The sequence below is a fragment of the Amaranthus tricolor genome, chromosome 1, assembly GCF_026212465.1.
Source record: "Amaranthus tricolor cultivar Red isolate AtriRed21 chromosome 1, ASM2621246v1, whole genome shotgun sequence".
Lineage (NCBI taxonomy): Eukaryota > Viridiplantae > Streptophyta > Magnoliopsida > Caryophyllales > Amaranthaceae > Amaranthus > Amaranthus tricolor.
The window spans coordinates 6,582,080-6,600,490 of record NC_080047.1 but is presented as its reverse complement, the minus strand read 5'-3'; the positions used below and the strand labels follow the sequence as shown (position 1 = coordinate 6,600,490).

Sequence of the window (18,411 nt, the reverse complement as noted above, 5' to 3'; positions counted from 1 at the left end):
CAACCACATAAGGTCATCGAGGGATTGAAGGCCATTGGTGTTGCTAATCGAGAAGCTCTTTTTTGGATTGATCAAGTTGGTGATATGTGTAAATGGTCAATATGTGTAAATGGTCAATATGTCATGATGGAGGATATAGGTATGGTGAAACTAATACCAACTTAGCCGAAGTATTCAATAACGTGATGAAGGGTGTACGTTTCTTGCCTATAACTACTCTTGTGGAGTTCACCTCCTATCGTGTTAACGATTATTTTGTTAAAAGACGTGAGAATGCAAATGCATGGCTAATTGGGGGAAATAAGTATACTTCACACGCCACAAGAATTATCACCCGTAACACTGAGAAGGCAAACTACCATGAGATTGTCGCATTTGACTACAGACAAGGCCATTTTCAAGTTAAGACTGGACGTGGTAATAGAGGATCCGCCAAGGGTGGTAAAATACAAAGTGTGGGTATGAGAGAGATGAAATGCACTTGTAACAAACCCTCCATATATCACTTACCTTGTTCTCATGTTCTCGCCATGTGTATTAAACGACACTTATCGTATGAGCATTTTGTGGACTCCTGCTACACGACCCAGAGCTATGTCAACACATATGAATCCATATTCTTGCCACTAATTGATAAGAGGTCATGGCCTCAATACACCGGTGTTGAGGTGATACACGATCCAGATCACATTCGTGGACTAGGAAGACCTAAGTCCATCAGGATCACGAACGAAATGGACGAAGGATCGCGAAGACGCAACGCTTGTCGACGGTGTGGTAGTGACGGTCACAACACTAGAACTTGCACGTCAAGGTAAACAGTATCTGTATTTGAGTATATAAACATAAAGATTATGAAACAAATAAATAACATAAGAAAACAATTTGAGTATTTCTTAAGTATTTTTACAATAAATAACGCTTAGTCATTGTTGAATTGCAGTATAGATGGATCCAGCAGCTCCAGGTCCTGGCGACCCTAGTGTGCTTACGATGCAATGAAGTAGAGATGGAATTATTTATAGAACATAATTACAACGGTTATTTTCAAGTTCGTAACGAATATTTTTCAAATTAACAACGGCTAGTTTAATTCGTACAAAAAAGTAAAAAAAAAAAATTAGAAAAGGTTTAAGTCGCTGTTAGTAACAGCGACTTCAGCCTTTTCTAATTTTTTTTTTCGGTTTTCGCTGTTAGTAACAGCGTTTTTACACCAAGTCTAGGTTTGGACGGACGTTTATTTTGAGAATAAAGTTTTCAAGAAGCTTATTTTTGAAATAAAATTGTTAAATAATCTTATTTTTTTCAAATTTTCACATTTTGAGAACGTTATGACTAGTCGGTAGCCAGTAGCCACGGCAGACAAACAGACACAAAAATCACACTGAGTCCTGAGTCCTGACCGAAGAACACACCTTACGCGCGCAAAGTAAGCAATTTTTCTGCTTGTAAACTTCTTGCATTTCATCACTTCACTTGAATTTTACTCAACAAAATTTGATTTTTTTCTGGGTTTATTTCTATAAATTGTAACTGGGTTTTTGTTATTTCGAAGGGTTTGATGAAAATCCGGAGTTGAATTGCACATGTACAGATTAACAATGAAAGCAATTGCGGGTTCACTTTCACTGTCTTTTCCAAGATGGCGACCGCTTGTTCTTCTTCTTCCTTCTTCATTCTGCAATTACTCCTTTTTCCGTTCTTATTCATTTACCTTGTACTCTCTCTTCCTTTTCTCGTGTTTTCTTGTGTAATTTGTTTATTTCAAACTGGGTGTTTTATTTTGTACTAATGAGGAAAAGGGTAATTGTTTAAATGGGTTTTGTATTTCTCATGTTTAGGGGGTGATTCTTGAGACTTTATCACATTTCAAAGGCTGACATGTATGTATATGTGTGTTGTATTGCCATTTTTAGAGAATTTATATTTGCTTTGGTAACAGAATTTTGCATAGTGCCCATGCCATTGTTAAAAGTGTTTAGGATTTACCATTGGTATTTAAGTTAAATGGTCTCTTTATGCTACAAAGATGCCTGAAATGTGGTATTCATGTTGGGTTTTTGATATCTTTCTGTTGTTGATTGAGTTATTATATCTTTTTTCACATGCTTTTATTCAACCTGGGATCTATAGAAACTTTGGTCTTATGGAGGTTGAAGAAGGGTGGAATAGTGTGTTTGTATAACATTGTAGGAGGGGAGGGATGTTTGATGTGTTTTCCTTCCAAATCTCTCTACAAGATGTAAAGGAGTTTTCTCCTCCAATACCCTTCGCTCTATTCCCCTCCCTTTTCGTTCCCTTTTACTCCATCCAAACATAGCAGGAATTTTTTAAGACTTAAGGGTAGTGGATTAGCATTGTTCTGAATCGTAACAAATTGGGTGGGAAAAAATCGAGTCTTGTACGTCTTTATTTTATTTTTTTGATTAATTGTATGTCTTTATTTGACTCTTTGATAAGATGTATATTTATTATTTTGCTTTTCTTGACATAGAGCATTTGATGTTATCAATGGTTTGCTACAGAAAAGGGCAGGGTAATCAAATATGTTGTTTCAAAGAAAGAGAAACTCTGAAGAGAACAACAAAGAAAAGTAAAAATGCTAAAGAATGGAGAAATGTTTTGGACGACAAAGACATTCCCCACATTTTATGGTGGAAAGAGGTTGTTAGCTTGTTCATTGACAATTACTCATTGCACATATAGACATCTATGTTTGCTTCAATGTACACATTAATTCATCTCAATATAACATCTCTTTTGCACATGCTGTACACAACTAACATCAATATTCATTTGGTTTCTGATGATGTAGAAATTACAATCATGCAAAAAATTTTCAACAATTCAACTTATTAGGAGACTTGTCTACTCCAATTTGCTTGGGTTGGATGTTAACTTGAAAAATGGAAGGTACTCTTATTTAATGGTTGGTTTTAGCTATCTTCATTTTATTCTGTAGTTTTTCTCTGGTCTTTGAAATTAATTGTGAGTTGCTTTGCTGGACATTGACTTATTATTCGGATAGCTCATAAGAGTAGGGGATATAAAAAAATTCCTCTTGGTTTGCTTTTTTAATAACTTTATTCTTGTAAAAATTACAGTAATTGGGTATAAATGATATGTTTTGTCCATAATTCTTTATTATTTTGCATGGTCTATTATTGCTTTGTAGTGTAAAAGAAGGAAATCTCAACTATGAAGTGCTGCAGTTTAAGTCAAGGTTCCCACGTGAAGTTTTGCTATGCAGAGTATGGTTTTTTCTTGGCTCTCCCACCTTGATGCTGATATGGTTCCCTGCTGTTGTTATGCTTTCTCCAAATGCTCTTGCAGTGTGATTTATTTAATCGCCTCTTCCCTCTCTCTTGCTTCACAGGTTGGGGACTTCTATGAGGCCATTGGTATAGATGCTTGTATTCTTGTAGAATATGCTGGCTTAAATCCATTTGGTGGCTTGCGCTCTGATAGTGTTCCAAGGGCTGGCTGCCCTGTGGTGGTAATTAAATGATTGTTTCTCATCCTTCTAATTTTCCATCTTAGGTTATTTGTGTTGACTGCTTGTAAATGTGTTGAGTTTGTTAGGCCACAAGAAAATAGTGTCTATTAATGTCATCATCCCAGACTTGTCCTTATTTTGTATATTGTTTGGCTTTTTTGTTGATTTGAATGCTTGGATTTTTTTTTTCTTCTTCTTATAGGGGCTAGCTAAATGAGACCAGTTTCAATGGAGCTAAAGACTAATTTTTTTTTTTGTTTTGAGTGGTAGTAAACTATAGCAAAATGGTTTGTATAAACATATGTACTTATTTATGTGAAGTTGCATATGATATATGCAATCAAGGGCCAATCGAAAAAAACTTATTTGTTATTACAAGGCTAGATTTGTGTACGTAGAACCTTCCTAATCCGTGCCTAAATGAGAGCTACTTAGTAGCATTGGGGTTATGAAATGTTATTAACAAAGCTAATTGGTAGAGTTTTTGGAGCTCCATGTTTAGTTTCTTATTCTTCGTATTTAATGAAATCAATCAATTGTTTTGTTAACATTTCTGTCAAGATTCAAGGATGCCTATCCCTTTTCTTTTCTCTTATAATATACTAAGAGAAGATGAATTTTGAAATTTTATTCATGGATTAACTTTGTGGAATAGGTAGAGGGTCAGAGTTTTTATGGGGGCTGAATTATTTGATGTATCAACTGTACAATCTTATCATTCTAAAAGATTGTTCTGATAACTCTTAGGCATATTTTTCATGCTCTTGGCCTCCTCAAATTTGTCAAGTGTTTGTTTGACACTTCAACTGCTCTATAGGATTAATTAATTTATTAGTTAATCTGGATAAAAATGTTAGATAATTGTTGTTCGTATCACCAATTCGATAATTTTACTACCACGTTTGGAGGCTGGAATTTTTTAATTTACTGAAATACTGTACACTTTGAGTGCTTCATATTTCTGCTGCTGCTGTTTGAATTTTTTTGCCAATGTGATATATTTACCTGGATTTTTAAAATATGTGATAGAATTCATTTCTCATGATTAAATTGATCTCTTTTGTTTTTATTGTTCCAAATTTCCTTTTGAGTTACTGTTGGAACTTCCTATCGTTATGCAGAATTTGCAACAAACATTGGATGACCTGACGCGTAATGGCTATTCTGTTGTGAGTATTCTGAAGGCTTGTACTGTTTAATTCTGTAGTTTTCTCAGTAGCAGTACATCTGCACTTAGTGTTACATTCAATCCTAATAAGTATAAAGATGAGTACAAAAATTGTTCGTAGGAGTTGATAACCTGAGTACCTGACTGGCTAAGATGAACTACATGCTAGTCATTTTCGTTTTATTTTGAGCCTTCTATACACGGTTTATTCAATTCGTTATTTGTCTTTCTGCTTCTGTGCTTGGGCTCCAAAAAACTGTACTCCTAATCTTCAGTTATCTGACAGTGTACTATTCTCTTTTGAACCCTTGAAACAACCTCAAACTTTGTTTCGATAATCTTCAGTCTGATTCTGATATTCTCAAACTGTTTGCTTATTCTTCAATTGTGAGTTGAGGAGCACCTACTGCGATACTTCACCTGAAAGGCGTATAATATTCCGAAGCTGTAGTTTAAAGGAATTTGCATCCTTTTCCCATGAGGTGTTTTTTTAGATTCCTTTTGGTCTTGATATATTAGCTAGATCATTTCCCTTTGCAGTGTATAGTTGAAGAAGTGCAGGGTCCAACTCAAGCTCGTTCTCGGAAAGGTCGTTTTATATCTGGGTAATATGCTACTTTTGAGTCACTTTTCTTTGATGATGAATGATGTCTGATCTGTTAAAAAATAATTCATCAACTGACTACTGTTGGTTGATTGCTGAAAATCTTCAACAATGTTGGTAGTACACAGAGGGAATAGAAAGGATCAAAGGAAGTGTTAGTAAAAAAGAAACTTCTCATTTTTTGCAAAAAGTATATGGGATTTAATTGAGAAAGACTACTATGAAATATTTACTTTCCCGTCTTCCCAAATTTGGAGGAATTTGGGAGGAAAGAAAATTTTAAAGAATATTGCCTCCCTTCATATCCTTAATGTGCGACTCTTTTGATTATGACGTTAAGCCAAATTACTATCGTTTTGTCTTTTCCTTTCTTTCTATTTCATCGTTTCCATTTTGATCCTTTACTAAGAAATACTTAACAAGCTGTAAGGAATTTTCGATGTTTTAGTAAAATGACTTAGGAAAGCAAGTTAAGGTAGTTCTCCGGCTGTTTTACTGATTAAGTAAGATAAAGCAGTAGACCGAACTCTTATAGAATCATATGAAACTTATGGAGAGGTTTGAGTGTTCATCTCAATCTAGTCTTTGGCTACCCTTGCAACACATGACTATGACTGATAAGGCATCATGGATTAAGTTGTCCAATGCCTGAACAGAAGCTGGAAAATATCTGACAGAATCATGAATTTTTGACTTTTTGTGGCTGGATGATGGAAAATATAAAAAAGACGTTCATGTTTCACTTGTTTATTACTTCTGATAACAAGATCATTTTATCCCCCCTTTTCTGGGTGGGATGCCATTGCTTTTGTGCTCTTTTATATTTTGCAGCCAATATTTCGAGTTTGAATTTTTTTGGGTGGGTTCTATACTTTATGCCCTAAATTCTTCCAACATCATATAGAAAATCTCACAAAATCCTGATATCATGTCAGTTGACTACTCTTTCTTTTTGGAGGTTGTGACTAGTGAGGTTTAGTTCTAGAAGTTCTATTATTTGATTATTTCAAATAAAGTACATACATAAAATGGTAACTTTTACTAATGGAAAATCTCACAGAATCTTGATATCTTGGAAGTTGCTAATTGACTTCTGCCCAACAAAATAAATTGTTCTTTCAGAGGTGCTTGAATCTATTGGTCATCGTATACAAAAATGCATTTGAGTCCATTTGTATGTGTCTTCAGCTTGGGTCTGTTTGTTGACTACTCTACAATGCTCCAATGTCACTTAATTTGTTTTTAATGTTTAGGCATGCACATCCTGGGAGCCCATATGTATATGGACATGTTGGGGTTGATCGTGACCTTGACTTTCCTGAACCAATGCCTGTTGTTGGTAAGAGAAAAATAAATTCTTGCTCCTCTTAAATTTGTTCTTTGGTAGTTAGTACAGAGATTGGAGACCTTGTAAAACCTTGAAATATCCCTCCTGGATCAGAGTGGAACCTTGATTGTCAATAGTACTGTGATTATTTCTCCTTTTTTATCATCCCCTCTTTTCTTACTAATCAAACCATTTGACACGGCTTTGTTTGTAGGGGTGTCTCGTTCTGCTAAAGGCTATTCTTTACTCTCAATCTTGGAGACTCTGAAGACATTCTCTGTTGAGGAGGGTTTGACTGAAGAAGCCTTAGTAACGAAGCTTCGCACATGCCGTTGTCATTATTTGTTTCTCCACAAATCATTAAAACACAATTCTTCAGGTGTGCATCTTTGCATTCAAGTCAAGTTTTTATATGTAGAGATTTAATGTTGTGCTGGTGTTGCTCCACGCTTTGCTACCTTTTGGTTTTTGGATTCAAGCTGTTTAGAATGTATGTCACAGAAGCAATGAACAAATGCTTATTCTTTTTTTATCTGTGAACTACGACCTTAAAATTTGTCCTTATAGTATTACCTGAAATGGAATTTGGCTTATTAAGATGCTAATTTCTCCACGATGGATTAACTGTTATTAAAATGCACTGTACTTTAACCTCATTAGACTGGGACGGATTGACTGTATCAATGCAGTCCTTGACCTCTCCATCATAATTTAACATCTAAATGTAGTATATTATTTGCAACAATTATAACAATGTCAATTACAATATAAAATTGATCAAAACAATGAAAATTAGACTGGTTTGATATATATCCTCTTAATTATCACCTTGATCAACAAAGAAATCCAGGGATCAATTATTGAATTTGGAAAACTCCATGTTGCATTTAAGGTAACTGGTTGTTTTTCTATATCAAATGCTGAGTAAGTTGAACTTTGCTAAGAGATGCGATAAATACTTCATTTTACTTATGTCATAAAGCAAATGATCAATAGAGGACTTTGAATGTGTTTGGTAGAAAAAACTCTCAAAATAGAACATCCCCATAAGCTATATGGACATAGTCAATACTTCTCTTTCTCTTCTCTTTTTGTTTCTCCATTATTGTATGATATTACAATAGCTTAGTGGCTAAATCAGGCTTCCATCTTAGGTAGTAAACTAGTAATATGGGAATAATTGTTAAGTAAGAGTTTTTGTTTGCAAAACAAGTTTAAAGGCATCATTTACAGATCACAAACTATAAAACTTAGGAGTTGACAAAAAGTCCTGCTTTAACCTGCATTAATGACTTGCGAGATTATACTGAATGGTAAATTTGACTTAATTTTATCTAGGTATAGCTTTAGTCAATTCTCAAGTGGTTGGATGTTAATGGGGACGAGTATTGCACTTGTCATATCATTACAATGCTCTCTCTTATGAAGATGCTTTGCAGGAACTTGTCGCTGGGGGGAATTTGGTGAGGGAGGTTTACTATGGGCAGAATGCACTTCCCGACACTTTGAATGGTTTGACGGTGACCCTGTTGAAGAGCTTTTGCTCAAGGTTCATAGCTTGAAGAAGCTAATAATATATTATTTTATTTTCTATTTATTTTTTCTGTAGTTAGTTAGTTGGTTATATATGTTTTCTTTGTCATTATATCTTATAATCATACTTTCAGGTTAAGGAACTCTATGGTCTTGACGATGTAGTTGAATTTAGGAATATAGCCGTTCATTCAGAATGTAGGCCACGTCCTTTACATCTTGGAACTGCCACACAGATTGGTTAGTATGGTTCATTGGTTTGCACTTTGCAGTTATATTTAATTTTTAAGATGCATATTTTGTTCTATAGTATTCATCTTTCTTGATGTTTTCAGGTGCTATACCTACAGAGGGAATACCTTGTTTGATCAATGTATTGCTTCCATCAAATTGCACTGGTTTGCCCCAATCGTAAGTAAACTTTTTTCTTTTCATCGCAAAAATATTGTTCTACTCAATATTTTCTGGCATGGAATTTTGGTTCCTCATCTTGACATCATATGAAAGTAGATTATTATGAGAATGGATATGAAATCAGAGATGATAAATGTCAAACAGCTAAGGGGAAATGGACTTTTAATGCTTTAGAGAGTTCATTATTGTTAAGTAAGATGTACTCTCATTATTGATTATGTGAATATTTGGATTCTTCTTTTTGATTTGTGTCCCTTGTCAGGGATCTCTCTCTCTCTCTCTTTCTCTTATCCGACCCCATATTGTTGGGATTAAGGCTTTAGGATTGTTGTTGTTGTCTCTCTTGCTCTGAAGCACATTCACCTTGAGTCACAACTCACTTGGTGGCACCAATATTAACATGTTTTGTAATGCTATTACAATCCAAATCATGTCATATATTAAGTATTCTTTGCAAGCATATGTCATATAGTGTCTATTAACTCAACATTTTATTTGCTCTAATATTGTAAGAACTCCATAATTAGGTCCAATTTTAAAAATATAGAAAAAAATGTGATATTACATGGTTGATGAGGTCAAATTTTTTTGCTTTTTTTTTTGTTGTAAGGAATTTAAAACTTCAAAAACTTATGCAACCTTTTTTGGAATTTTTATAGCAATGTACCAATAGGGTGAGTTAGACAATATTTTTGGAATAATATATTTAAGTTATCATTACAAGTTTATTTTATGCTCTATGGTCTTCCAATCCACTTATCTTCCAAGGAATAATACCTTTATTGGGGTCTCAACATTCAAGTGGCCCTTTAGCATAATTGAAATCTTTTATTTCAGGTATATCAGAGATCTTCTGCTCAATCCTCCATCTTATGCTGTAGCAGCTACAATTCAAGGTGAGTGCAGTAACTTTATTCCCGTTGCTTTGTTTGCCTGGCTGAGAAGTCTATAAAATGTTGAATTGTCTGAGCTACTTGTGAATGTTTTTGCCTCATCAGATATGGGTTTACATTGATTGTAGTTTTCTCGGATAATATTGGTAATTCCAAATCATATAAGTCAAAGTGAAATTAGGAGGGAGAATTATGAAATGTTAATTAGTTCGTGTGTTAATCTGATATGCGAAATGAAAGAAAAAGTATGTATTCAGCTCAAAACTGCCTCATTATATTTGCTGCTTACTGCTGTCTATTCCTTCGTTGGATTCTTTTTTTGTTTGTTGAAGATAGTATAACTCGTTAAGGTGGTAATCATTATGTTGCTAAGACATTTTGATATCTTGATTTCATTACTCACAAGTGACGACTTATTTATCCAGCAGTAAGGACTTCTGTTTTTTTAAAAAAACCCCTGAAGATGACTATTATCCCTTTATAGTGTTCTTGTTTATGTGGCCAGAGATCCAGAATAAGCTTTGAGAGATTTTCTGCAAACGGGGATAGGTGTGGACTGTCGAGTAAAGAGATATCACTGCAGGATGCTTTCCTAGCTGGTGTCCAAGAACCTTTTTTTGCTAATGACCTGCTAATTTCTTTTGGTGACCTAACTGTCCTTGACATATGGTGACTGGAATAGATTTGGTCTTCAAAGATTAAATGTAATGCTTTGGTGGAATGTGTCCCTTTAGACAAATCTTTGGAAAATGTTTTCATGTCTCCTATTTCATACTTTTGGTCACATTGATAATAGAAGCAATGAGAAAAAGCAGTTAGTGAGGGAAGTGATGAGAGAGAAAGAAAAAGAAAAGTAGGGCAATGTTTGCTGCTCTGCATAACAGTTGAGGGAGTAGTATTTATTACTTCTTTTGGCTAATGCTAAGCACCTGAAATTCTAAATGTATCACATATAAGATTAAGGCTTTCATAATTATTTGAATGTTAAGAACCTTAGGTTGCAAGACGTGGGGGTTGGTAGCTGTATGCTCATTGTGTTGCCTAATTCTGCTAATCCCCTTGCGAATCGAGAGGTATGAATTAAGGCCAGTTTTGGTTTTCTTTTTGCTCATTTTGTGCGGATTGTGAACTCCAAAAGAAATTACATAGTGAATTGGGTAACACCATCAGGTCATACTTTGATTCCAAATTTCTAGATGTATCGGTTTATTTTCCCCTTGGAATAAAAATACTGAAATTAACCTTGCTATAAAATGCAATTGCATGTTATGATAGAGTACCTGTGGGTGCGTACAAGTTCATTCATCTATTAAAAAATACACTGCCTTGACTCTTGAGTACCTGTATGTCCCCTATAGAGTCTCATCTTGTATCGCTTCCCCACACCTCGTGATTTTGATGTCAGAACTTACCAATTTAAAATCAATCAGCGACTATGTTATTGGTTATTTGGGGTGATGAAAAAAATAAATCGGGCTTAATGTGAAGCCCTGAAATGGAATAGAGGATCCCTTTTCTTGTATGAAGATGTGGCATTGGATGTAGGCAAACATGTTATCAAGGTTCAACCAAAAACTACGTCTTTGTTATGACATGAGTAAGGTTGTGTACATTAGATCTCTCAAATCCCTCAATAGCATTGGTGCAATGGAATCTTGTGTTGTACTTGTTACTTTTCTTATGCTTTTAAAATTTATTTGCAGAGATATGCAAACACATGAGCCGCTTGACATGCTCAATTCCGGATTTCACATGTGTATCGTCTGCAAAGGTCATACTTCAATTACCTTATAATAGGTTTGATCCAGGTTACACATTATCACTGGGGTTCTTGTCTGGTGAATTGTCGTTCTCAGTGTTTATGATGTCTGTCTGTACTTTGTTTTTATTTGCAAGTAGAGTTCATTAAGAGTTTCTACTATTGTGAAACTGAAACATTTTGTTTCGTTCATACCCATTGATATGGTTTTAGGTTTTTTGGATGTTTAAGATCAATAAAGTCTGAAGCATATGAATGCTGGATATATATTCTAATTTTTTTATAAAAAAAACTTTCAAAATTTTAGTCAATACATTTCTGACTAAAATATAAAACGGTGAAATTGAAGTTGCATTATAATTCTTTCAGAAGTCAATATTAAAAAAATTCGTGATCTCACATTCTTTATCCCTCTTCCATTGATTTGTGCCTCAAGGGAACCATGAGAAGCACTGGAAACATATAACTCTTTCAGAAGTCAATATTATTTCGCATGTCAATATTATTCTACATGCAATTTATTATTTCGAAGTATGATGAACATATAAGACCCAACAGCTTCTGTCTGCATTATGCATGTGATCAGGGATGACATGCAGAAATTAGCTGAGCCTGGACCTAGTAATTATGTGCATCCTTGCTGCACTTGAATTTTTCACTGCTTATTCTGTAAGAGGAGCTTGCTCAAATTGACAGTTTGAGGATCTTGTTTTTTCTCCTGTGCTCAATTATTTGATGCCAATGGAAGTAGTGTTGTGCATTTGATGGTCCATGAGGATCTTGTTATTTTATGTATATTATTGTCCATCTCTCTATCGCTGCTTTAGGCATCTCATCACTTTGTTTCACCCATCTGAAAGTTGTGCAGGCATGTTTCTTCCATCTAGTCCTTTGAAAAAGAAGTACTGGATATTTGACTCTAAATTTTTATGCAGCTTGTCAAGCTACTAGAGCTTAGGGAGGCCAATCATATTGAGTTCCGCCGAATAAAGAATGTTGCTGAAGAAATATTGCAGATGCATGATAATCCTGAGCTATGCAAGATCCTTAAGCTGTTGATGGATCCTACTTCTGTAGCAACTGGATTGAATCTTGAACTTGACACACTTGTGAGTGCAAAACATTTATGTTCTTTAGAAGTGACTCGTGTTACATTTATTGATTCTTTTTATGTTTTTACATCAATAGGAGCTGACATAAGAGCACTAATCTATCCTATTGAGTTTGATTCACATCCCCTTTCTTAATGTTAGCTTTTTGAGGGATGTAGGGAAAACTAAATAGGACAAAGGGAGTATGATTCAATGAATTGAAATATTAATAATCCTGATTTGTAGCATATTATGCTGAATTTTGATAGTTGTCTTATTCACTCGTATAAATGTAGTACTGAACTAGATCGTGTGACATGCCATAGTCAGTTGCAATATTGATGTACTCCCTCCGTTCCTTAATGATGTTTTCTTTTGCCATAATGGGTTGTTCTATACTTCTATGTGTTGTTCCCCTAAAGAATTTTCTATTTATATCACAAATTTAGGACACAATTAACCTTGTTTATCCTAATTTTAGTATTTTATTATTGTTTATGGTCTCTAGTCCCCACATATCTTCCACTAACTTCATTTAACATTTTTATATTGTGTATGTCTTCACATGTTTTCTTCTAACTTTATTTAAATAATTTTTTTTGATATTTGTGGTTCTCATATTTTTTCGACTAATTTTATTTTAATATTTTTTAATGCTTATGACCCATACTTTTTCTCCATTAACTTTATCATTCAATAAAATAATATATCCACCATTTTAAAGATTTGATATTTTTTTAATTCCTGTGATGGAAACATCAATAGGAAATGGAGAAAGTATAATTTAAAGCAAATGACCATTTTCTATTTTTTTATGGGAGTTCTTTTTCAAATGGGGTTTCTTCTGTTTTTCCTTCATTTTTTTGCTGATGCTCTAGTTGAACAGAACTAGGTGAATTGCTATTGTGTACTACTTCTGCCATGCTAACTAATAGCTTACTAACTAGTGTAGTGTTTATGTCACTGAGTCTTTTTGTTTGACAGTTGTTTTGTTTTCGTTTAGGTAAACGATTGTGAGTGGTTGTCATATAGAATTGGTGATCTTCTTTCATTAGATGATGAAACTGAGCAACAAATAAGTTCTTTCCCTCATATTCCTAGCGATTTTTTCGAAGATATTGAATCTTTTTGGAAAGGGCGTGTGAGAAGAAAGCATATGGAAGATTTGTATGAAAAAGTTGTGAAGGCAGCCAAGGCCCTTCATATGGCGGTAGGTGTGCATATATTTTCTTATTCTGATTGCAGTCTTCCATATCTATTTTTGTGTTTCTATTTTTTCATCTGTTGGATACTTGGATCTGGATTCCTACGACGAAGCCTAAACTCTTTCCAATTATTGATAACAAATTGATGACCATCCTGAAAAATGATGCTGAAATTGCATACCATACTGGTAGCAAAGCTTGTATTTATGATTTGAATTCTATCTTTTGGCTGTTGTTCCATCGAAAAATCTCTTATGTTTCTCATGTCCACAACACGTGGGGCTTATCCGTCGCCAAAAGAATTTTTTTCTGTGTCTTAAGTTCTTAATAAGATGTTTTTTGTTGCAGAAATTCACATTTTCCTTGTTTTTGGATGTATTTTGTGTCAGCCTTCATTATTTTCTGTGATTGTTATTTGTACATTGTATATGCTTGTGGCATCATATGCACAATCTGGTAATGTTTCCCTATTACACGTGTAACTAGTTTTGCTGAATTTGCCATGAATGATGACCATTTGGATATTTTGGATATTTTAGGTTTCTGAGGATTTCCTCCCGATCATTTCAAGGATCAGAGCATCTATAGCACCACTTGGGGGTCCAAAGGGTGAAATTCTTTATGCTCGAGAACATGAAGCTGTTTGGTTTAAAGGAAAACGGTTTGCACCATCAGTATGGGCTGGGACTCCAGGGGAAAAAGAAATTAAAGAGCTGAAACCGGCATTGGATTCAAAAGGAAAGAAAGTCAGTGAAGAATGGTTTACCACAGCAAAAGTTGAAAATGCATTGATGAGGTTGTTTTTAATTTTGTTACTAAAAAAATAGAAATTTGATTTGTTTGAAGTCGACAAATCCTAAACTATTCTGCCATTTGCGTCAGGTACCATGAAGCTAATGAAAAAGCTAGGGGCAAAGTTCTTGAACTGCTGAGGGATTTGTCTGCCGAATTACAATCTAAAATAAACGTTCTTGTGTTTGCCTCCATGATGCTTGTTATTGCAAAGGCGCTGTTTTCTCATGTGAGGTTAGTAATGCTATCTGACACATTCTAGACTTTTCTCATGCTAGTGCAATCTCTTCATAATATATAGTAATAGTTGACTCCTGAAGCTTTGTGGTTATCATGCTTTGTGCGCTTTTAGAACTCGTTAGAGACTGCAAGTCAGGGGCTTAGGGCGTCTGGAAAAAGAGAATATACATAGGAACCAAGTATTCTTTTTCTTATCTCTTTGATTTTACTATAGTCCATTATAATCTAAAACCAAAGAATTATAAATCTTTGGCCCTATTGAAATAAGGGGCGCTTACTACCAAGGGTTAATCAGGAACAACTTCTTTATTATCACTAACAAGTGTATAACAAGAGTAAGGTTATGTACATCCGACACCCCAAATCACACCAAGGTGGGAGCTTAATGGCATTTTGGCAATGAAATAATTTATAATTGATATATCTCTTTAATTAGAACCAGCCTTATTCTGTGTCTTCATTGTTTAGAACTGTGGTATGACTTATGAGTAACATTTTGAACCGCAATTTCATATCAAACTGGGACATCTTTTTTTAACTTCCTATAGTTGGGAAAATCTTTATTTGTACTTGCAGTGAAGGGAGGAGGAGGAAATGGGTCTTCCCCACTCTAGTGGAACTCAGTAGGACTCAGGTACTGTTCCTTATGCATGTCTATATTTTTGCATTTGATATTTTGATGAGGTTCCGCTTTAAAGATCTTGTTACAACGTATATGAGCCTACTGCTATGTACCAGATTATTGATTTGTTTAAACCTTATCCTTCTTGCCACACGACCTGACGAAATGATCTATATTGAAATATCTGCTTGTAAAACTGGACATTTGATGTATCTTTATTTGTATACAGAATGGAATGCTAGACGGTGAACCCATAAGCATGGAGATAACTGGTCTATCCCCGTATTGGTTTGATATAGCTAAAGGTAGCGCAGTGTGCAACTCAGTCAGCATGCAATCGCTTTTTCTTCTAACAGGACCAAATGGAGGTGGTAAATCAAGTTTGCTGAGATCCGTCTGTGCTGCTGCTTTGCTCGGAACGTGTGGTTTTATGGTTCCTGCCGAATCTGCTTCAATCCCCCATTTTGATGCTATAATTCTTCACATGAAATCCTATGATAGCCCTGTTGATGGGAAGAGTTCTTTTCAGGTACGTTTTCAGGGATATTTAGTTCAGATATTCGAATGCTATCTACTTCTTGATTAATATGCTTTTTTGCATGAATCATTCAGATAGAAATGTCAGAGATTCGTTCATTATTATCTGCAATGACTTCAAGAAGTCTTGTTCTCATTGATGAAATCTGCCGAGGAACAGAAACTGAGAAGGGAACTTGTATTGCTGGCAGTATTGTAGAAACTCTGGATGCAATTGGCTGTTTGGGTATAGTATCTACTCACTTGCACGGAATCTTTGATTTGCCGCTTAGAAGAACTAAAACAGTAAATAAAGCAATGAGCGCAGAATTTGTTGATGGTCAAACCGTACCAACTTGGAAATTGGTCGATGGAATTTGTAAAGAGAGCCTTGCATTTGAAACTGCTCAACGAGAAGGCGTACCAGAATCTCTAATTGAACGAGCCCAACAGTTGTATTCTTCCGTATACGCAAATAAGCTGCAGTTGAAAGAGATGAGACATCATTTTTGTGATTCTAATTCAGATGTAAATTTAACTACAGAAGCTCACAGTGGCTTAAGTACCGTCTTTTATAATAAAAGCTTTAGTACCCAAATCGATACGTTCAGGAAGGACGTTCTTGCTGCTGTTACCACCATATGCCAGAAGAAGCTGAATGATCTCTGTAAAGTGGAAAATGCTCCTCAATTCTCGGAGATCAATTGCATATTCATCGCTGCTAGAGAACAGCCACCTCCATCAACTATAGGTGCTTCAAGTGTTTATGTTATGCTACGCCCTGACAACAAATTATATGTTGGAGAGGTAAATTTATGCCTTAAATTTCACTCTTTGTGTTTTTTTATTTGTTGGAAATCTAGTCCTCGCCATTTATCGAATTACTTCACAAAATTCTGTGAATCCTTGATTTATCGTGGTGAAGTTTAGTAGTTTGACGGCCTTTTTATCAGCTTCTGAAGTATATTTCTTTTTTTTATATCTCTAGCATTAGGTGTCATAAATAATAGGAAAAATTACCTAGAATAATCCAACCATAAATAATCCCTACTTTAAAGAGTATTTTCCTAGAGTAAGCCCAATGACCGGATGACTTGCTATCGCAAGTTTTATTTTTTTAAAAAAAAGTTAAATTAAAAAATGATAGAAAAATGTTCGAAAAAAATTTATGTTTTTTTTATTATTTAAATTTTTTATGTAAATATTTAAAATTTTTCTCTAATTTTAAATTAATTTTCAGTTTACTTTTTTGGTAAATTACCTACTATAGCAGGCTATCGGGTTACCCAAATTTACTCTTGGCAAATTACCCCTTAAAGTTGGGATTATTCATGGTTGATCAATAGGTGAGATTATTATGAGAAAATCATGAAAAGGTTGGATTATTCAAAGTAATTTTTCCTAAATAATAATCATCCCATCCTCTAATAATTAATGATTGTTACATCGTAATCGATGTAACATGCTTCGTTGATCTCCTTACAAATCACAACTCGTAAAGGGCAAATTATGGTCGGTTTTGGGCCATTTGTGCGTAATTCAAAAAGCGAATTAGCTGACGAATTATGTTGCATTGATTATAACTCTAAAGACCATTTATATTACACGATAATTCAAAAGACCCTTTATATTACATGATTATATAGAAAACCTTGGTTCAATTTTATCCTTCACAAGATCACAACCTAATTTATTAGAGGCGAGCAAAATCAGCTCTACCAAAAAAACCGGCAAAAACAAGCCTGTAGGAAAACAAGCGGAAAGCCTGAAGCCCAACCTCATTCATACGCCCAGTCCAAACGGGCTTGGAAATCCCAGTTGACCTGCAGTTCAGGCGTGCGCGCTGGGCAAGACTGAGCCTGCAGGTTGATAAACTCTATCTAGACAAAGTTTAGAACCTCTCTTTTTAGGCATTTTAAATAGTCTGTTCAGAATATCAGAATATGAAATTAAGCAGATTTTAATGTTGCAAATTTCACGGTCCTGCAGACTGATGATCTCCAAGGAAGAGTCCAAGCACATCGATCAATGGAGGGTATGAAGACTGCCGCATTCATTTCCTTTGTAGTCCACGGGAAGAGTATAGCTTGCCAGCTTGAGACGCTTCTCATTAATCAGCTTCCTAAACGAGGATTCCGGCTCGCTAATATTGCTGATGGTAATCACCGAAATTTTGGTACATCTGATTTCATCTTAGAACCAGTAACCGTTTGTAAATGATTCTGTAACTTCCGCTTCTGGATTTCGTACGAAGGAATCATCATCCACATAGTTCTAGGGATTAAGGTAATGTATCTCGGTCGTTCGTTGAATTAGGTACTCTAGATTGTAATTGTGTGGTAGGAAATGGGAAATGTAAATTTGTGATGATAATTCATAACTGACTTGTGGTTGCAACAATTTTGTTTTAAGTTGCTCCACCAGCAGTTTCTTGAAATCTCCAGGTGAAGTCTTTGATTAATATTAATTATTATCGTGAGACTTTAATTATCAACTTAAGCCGTGTTAAAGTTAAAGTGCATTCTTTAAATGTGGTTGCTTTCTCGTATAAGGGTGTGCGTTAGCGCTGAAAAGGCCGATAAAATTCTTCTCAACTTGTGAAACAATTACCAAAAGTAAAAAAATTGCAAAGCAAACAATACAATCCAAAATAATAATAATGTACAAACATTTTCGGAACAAGAAATTAACTTAATTAAACAAAGGTTCAACAATTATTAAAATTAGTTTGTTCAAACATTTTCATAATTT

General features: G+C 34.8%; 1 protein-coding gene across 2 annotated transcripts; it reads left to right on the top strand.

Moving 5' to 3' along the window:
* The first annotated feature begins 1,331 nt into the window (after positions 1-1,331).
* Positions 1,332-18,154, top strand: LOC130812790 (DNA mismatch repair protein MSH1, mitochondrial). 2 transcript variants are annotated; one of them, XM_057678403.1, is made up of 23 exons: positions 1,332-1,429; positions 1,556-1,717; positions 2,526-2,664; positions 2,816-2,913; positions 3,176-3,251; positions 3,377-3,496; positions 4,618-4,665; positions 5,205-5,269; positions 6,522-6,607; positions 6,810-6,974; positions 8,035-8,144; positions 8,263-8,368; positions 8,464-8,539; positions 9,380-9,438; positions 11,139-11,206; positions 12,130-12,303; positions 13,289-13,495; positions 14,030-14,286; positions 14,373-14,516; positions 15,099-15,156; positions 15,374-15,673; positions 15,757-16,467; positions 17,650-18,154. In XM_057678403.1, exons 2-23 carry the CDS (start codon positions 1,587-1,589, stop codon positions 17,878-17,880), a joined length of 3,429 nt encoding a protein of 1,142 aa, XP_057534386.1. In that variant the 5' UTR covers positions 1,332-1,429; positions 1,556-1,586; the 3' UTR covers positions 17,881-18,154. The 2 variants fall into 2 exon arrangements, with proteins under 2 accessions (XP_057534386.1, XP_057534381.1); XM_057678398.1 differs by lacking the exon at positions 1,332-1,429 and having other exon boundaries at positions 1,464-1,717.
* The last annotated feature ends 257 nt before the right edge of the window (positions 18,155-18,411 follow it).

Excerpts from the sequence above, each read along its gene's own strand:
- LOC130812790 (XM_057678403.1), top strand. The coding sequence starts at position 1,587 with ATGTACAGATTAACAATGAAAGCAATTGCGGGTTCACTTTCACTGTCT. Across the intron at positions 15,674-15,756 it reads ATGGGAAGAGTTCTTTTCAG|ATAGAAATGTCAGAGATTCG; the intron begins GTACGTTTTCAG and ends TGAATCATTCAG. Across the intron at positions 16,468-17,649 it reads ACAAATTATATGTTGGAGAG|ACTGATGATCTCCAAGGAAG; the intron begins GTAAATTTATGC and ends ACGGTCCTGCAG.